The 5,221-nt window shown below is 35.9% G+C and overlaps 1 protein-coding gene across 1 annotated transcript in view; it reads left to right on the top strand.

Annotated features, from left to right (window-relative positions):
* LOC106514009 (solute carrier family 22 member 6) overlaps positions 1-3,803 on the top strand; it is an 18,126-nt gene extending 14,323 nt beyond the window's left edge. The window contains exons 18-19 of the mRNA XM_014003085.1: positions 3,206-3,409; positions 3,574-3,803. Of these exons, the coding sequence (XP_013858539.1) occupies positions 3,206-3,409; positions 3,574-3,661 (292 nt within the window). The 3' untranslated portion in view covers positions 3,662-3,803. The remainder of the gene's footprint in view (positions 1-3,205; positions 3,410-3,573) is intronic.
* Positions 3,804-5,221: the final 1,418 nt, after the last annotated feature.

Below are 5,221 nucleotides of genomic sequence, written 5' to 3'. Positions count from 1 at the left end.
GCTATAATCATCATAATTATAGATATGCATTTTTGTTGCTGGGTGTACAGCCAAGATGTCAGGTGTGTTGTCTTGTGGTTTCTTTATATATATTACACATATATTCTAATCTCTCTTTCACTATTTTCTATTACATTTCACTATTCTCTTACTTTTTCTTGTTAAAAAAAAGCCACTGATGATGAAGAAGCTAAGATACTAATATTCAGATATTCAGTTCTGCTTTCTACTGAATTGGCAAAAAGAGAGAGAGAGAGAGAGAGAGAGAGAGAGAGAGAGAGAGAGAGAGAGAGAGAAATGCATGCTGGACACAAAATAAAACAAATTTTGAATTCCTCAAAACAGTACAACATTTGATTTTTACTGTTTACGTTATCTAAGATGGAAACCAAAGGAGGTTAGCTGCAATATCTTTTCCCCCCAAACTGCAGAAACTGAGAGACATGCTGGTTTWTTACATTTAACTTCAGGCTAAAATCAAACTTGTAGAAATCTGTTACGAGTTGGTGTTCAGTCAGTAGATGAAAATATTAACAATACTCACTAAAKACAAGATCTAAAGAGTTTCAAACTAAACTGGAAAAAGCCACCAAAATATGTACAAGCTTGGTACTTTATACTTCAAGGGTTTGCCAATCAGGACATAAAAAATATGGTGGTTTTAATATTTGATAAAACAACATCAGATGACCTACCCTGTTAACAAAAAACAAAACTAAATTGCAGAACCAGTCTGTGAAAACGTGCYCCCTTCACTACTTGATGGAATTTAAGATTATCAGTAACAATCAGGCTCATCTAAACTAAAGTACTCCACTAAGTTAGTATCAGGAACCATGAGCAGTCCTGGAAAAATGATGTTTTTCTTGYTATAAAGCCTCTTCTCTTTAAAAACAACACAAATTCAGTTTGAGGAATTAAATCTGAACAAACACCAACACTTCTGGAACAAAGTATTTTTGACAGACAAGAACAAAATGAAGACATTTGGCTAGAATATGCAGCTCCTTGTTTAACCGAAAAACTAAAAATCCCTTCATACTAACTCTATTCTAAAGTACTCTAAAGTCAAACCATCTACAATATATCTGTCTGCACACAAGCTGAAAAGGGGGTCATCCTATGGGGCAATGATTCCAAACACACCAGCAAATCTACAACAGGATGACTGAAAAGGAAAATAATCTATGTGTTGCAACGGCTCAAAGTTCAGATCTCAAAAATGATTGAAATACTTTGAGCGAGCTGCACAGAAACAAATGTTTTAAACCAATAAAGTAAAAACATATCCCTCCTCTATAATAATGCAAACACATTATTTATGACAGTATATTTTTTCAACTTGACTACACTCGGCCATTACATGACATGCTGTTCCCTGTTCTGAGCAAAAATTTTCCCAGTGGAAATGTTTAAAGCAGGAAAAAAATATATAAATAAAAAAAAATTAAAAAGTCAGTACCTACACTAATTGTATCGATTTGGTGGAAAAAGGCTGACATTCATCAAAACCCAGAGTCACAGCTCAAAAACAAACTWAAAAGAAATCAAGAAAAACAAAAGACTACTGATATGGGATTTTGGTGCAAAATCCAGAGTTTAAAGAAACCCAATCCCCTGACACAAACATATCAGTCTAACATTTATTTATTTTACAAGGTTGGGAAAGGTCTTTGGGACCAAAACATTGATTATTTGTGCTCCTTTAGAGCTGAGGCCCTTTTCAAACACAGATACAGGGGTGTTTATTGTTAGGCAGAGTTTTAATCAGTGTGATGTAATTAACTCTACTTCTTCAGCCTTCATATATGGAAGCACTTTTGTGAAAGAAACACAATTCAATCATGTTTGAAATTCTGTTTAAATATTAATCCTTAGTGGTTTTGAAATAATCTTTTTTTTTTGGCAATTTTTTGTCAAATACAAAGAACGCTCTGAACTTTTCATGATGCAGTTAACTTACCTGCAGAAATGTTAACAGTCTGGGACCGCATTGTGATTATTTGAGTTAGAATTAGACAAAAATGTGCTCTTTGGCTTTGCCTTCCAAATGTCCCTYAGGCTCAGACGGCTCCTTGCTGCAGGGGTTTGCCACAGTGAGCCAACTAACACGAAAGATTTGGTTGTTGTTCTGCGAAGAAAGCCCTTCCTGACACAACCTGGTCTCAGACCAGTAGTTTTACCATTACAAGTGGGCATTTAGCTAAAAGACGTTAAAATGATGCTGTTTGGTTTTCTGATGCCTTCTTTTGTTTGGTGACACCTCAGGGCACCATACCGATCTTTGGGTTTGCAGAAATTTAACAGAAAAATCTGTCTATAAGATGTTTCTTTCTCCTATGTAAACTTTGTAAGCGGTTTTGTGGTGACCAGCCGCAATTGTTTTATAAATCCAAAGGAAGACACGTTATAAACTAGAAACACTCGCAGAGCTCAAACCTCTGCCAAGGCAATTTCCTTTATCCRCCTTGGCAGAGGTAATGCACCAGCTTGGATAGAGTAAGCAAGTAGCAATAAGGGCTGTAAGAAAATATCAATACACTGGCATATTGTGATATTTCATTTCCCGATGTATCGATTCTTTAAAGCACTGTGTCAAAATTTAATGAAGGCTTYAATAGTAAATTTTCATGCCTGCGGTTCATTCTTGTGTTGTATTCTAACCTCTGATTGCTAGTTGGCAGTGAACAGTCAGCCATTTGGCTCCTCCAGAGCCTGAGAGTATAATGCTAGCTCCAACGTTAGCATTGTGAGTAAAAGTTAGCACTAAGTACCGATGACTGAACCTGAGCAGATGAGACCCACATTAGTCTGTTGTTAGTGTGGTGGGTGACCATATTTTTATAATAAATTACTATAAATATAAAGCGGCCACAAATACGTATATTATCAAACTACTTATTGGCACATTAGACCTAAAACATGTCTAAAATAAGAAATATGGATATGAAAATACACACAAAACATGAGTTGTTTTTTTATTACTTTTATTATGGCACTGTATTATGATATAATGTACTGTGATCCCTATGTCATGATATATGTCACTAAATTCTTACCAATACACAGCCCTAGTAGTGATGTTACAGCCTCAGCAGCTGTTGACGTTTTCTTGATTTTGCCTGATTACAAGACCCCAAAACAGCTTTAAATAATGTCTGAAATAGTTTAATGTGTAGTCCTGTCTGACTCTTTCTTTCATCAGTCAAAACGGCATGGGATGGGTTTCCATGTGGGCGCGTGTCGGAGCRATGGTAGCCCCCATGGTCCAGCTCACTGGGGACTACATACCCTGGCTGCCAGGGTTGATCTATGGAGGAGCTCCAATCCTTTCTGGGGTGGCGGCCATTTTTCTACCAGAAACTCTTGGCACACACCTTCCTGATACAATTCAAGATGTGGAGGAAAGGTAGGAGCGGCCATTTCCAGAGGGAGGTCAAAGCAATCGTTTAGCAACAGGACAACTTTTGGTGTGGTTAGTGGTAGAGATCTGCTCAGGGTTTGCTCAAACAGTTGCAGGCAGATAAAAAGTTTTATTCATAATCCTTATTTTTTTTTCTGTTGCGAACACAGGGGATCTGGAAAAAAGTCCAAAGCATCAGAAAAGGAAGCGACACTCCTGCAGGACACTCAGTCAAATCTCCTCAAACAGGCTGCCTGAGACGCCTCAGCTGCAGGTCCGCTGAATGCACTGACGACTTCATGAAAATAAAGCAAACTGCTTCCTCCTCGCACCTGTATATTTGATCTGCACAAAGTTTATTTCCTCTCATAGTTAAGAGACGTTTGGGGATATTTTTTTTAAAAAGGTCAGTAAAACAAGCTAAATGCCTGCAGACAATCAAATAAACTGTGGGTTTGTTGGAGATCTTTAGGGTTCATATTGTGGCAAACGTGTTTTATATTTCCAACATCTGTGGTAGAATATTTTTCTTTTAGTAAAACTTTAATATTTTTGCTTCCACTTTATGTACAACATTTGTATTTGTAAACAACAAATYCTGTTTTAAAWTAAATAATATTTAAATTACGTGCTTCTTTATTTATGTTTAATTACTGCTATCTAAACCAACTGAATCAGAAATAGGGGTCTGCTCGGGCTACAGCTCCTCCTGGTGGTGAATATTAAATATTACACAAGCAACAACAAATAACATAGTTTTTCTCAATAYTAAAACATTCTAATAAAAACATTGTCAGCTGTAGCATTGCTATAGACGAGGTTAGAATGATAGACAACAGTAAAAACATCATTTCTTTTCTTTCTGTTTTCATCCAGGCAAGCATTAGCATTGCAGCGTAGTTCCTYTCGAAAGTAATAAAAAGGCAGCCTGTTTAAAACTCTCAAAAGCCATTATTCTAAAAGTATGTTTGTTTATGATCTGTTTGGTAATTTTTGTTATGTGCCAACTGTTTAGGCAGATAAACATTTTAGGATGGGTTATTGGTGCTGCTACTTACAGTGTTACCACCATGATGATCCAGTTGCTGGCTGCCACTCGACTCCTCTGCAAGAGGCATGAGCTGATGTTATTTAAAGTCTATGGAATTACCCTTAAGATTTTTCCTATTTATTCACGAGTTTATTTAATATCTAAATAAATAACAAAACAAAGTGCTGTGCAATTTATTTATTATTTAGAAGAAGCAATTAAGATCCTTTCTTACAACATTCCTCTTGTGGAAAAAATGCAAAGTTGAGCCAGAAAATGTGAAAATATGAAAACACAAAGCAGTTTTAGATTGGCTTTTATTACCTTTTTTATTGTCGTCTGCTTGCTTTGGTGGATATTTCAATACCAACAAGTGTGAACGTCACCTTTTGTTTTAAAATAACTTCCAGGTGCAGGAGGTGAACTGTTGCAGCTTTGAGACACCTGCCTTGTTGTTTTCATGACGCCATCTAGTGGTGAATTTATACAAATGCATAAACACAACTTTGGAGWGTCTGTAAAACAAGTATCTTAAAAAATCTGCTTTTAAAGCTGAAAAAGTCACAGAATATCTTCTTTTCATGTCTTTCATATCTTTTCTCTTCTGTGATAAATGCAGCCGATTCATTTGTGATTTAATGTTTTAACAAAAACATGCAGTTTGATGGATTTTACAGTGTGTGCAAATAGTTACATTTGTCTAAGACGGTTACAAGGATTCATTCAGTTGAGTTTTTTTTTTGTGAATTTGAAACTTTTCCTTTTTGTCTTTTTTAAAATATTTTAAT

The sequence above is a fragment of the Austrofundulus limnaeus genome, unplaced genomic scaffold (genome assembly GCF_001266775.1).
Source record: "Austrofundulus limnaeus strain Quisiro unplaced genomic scaffold, Austrofundulus_limnaeus-1.0 Scaffold17, whole genome shotgun sequence".
NCBI lineage: Eukaryota > Metazoa > Chordata > Actinopteri > Cyprinodontiformes > Rivulidae > Austrofundulus > Austrofundulus limnaeus.
Note: the sequence above shows the minus strand (reverse complement) of the source record. Positions and strands in the feature narration are given on the sequence as shown.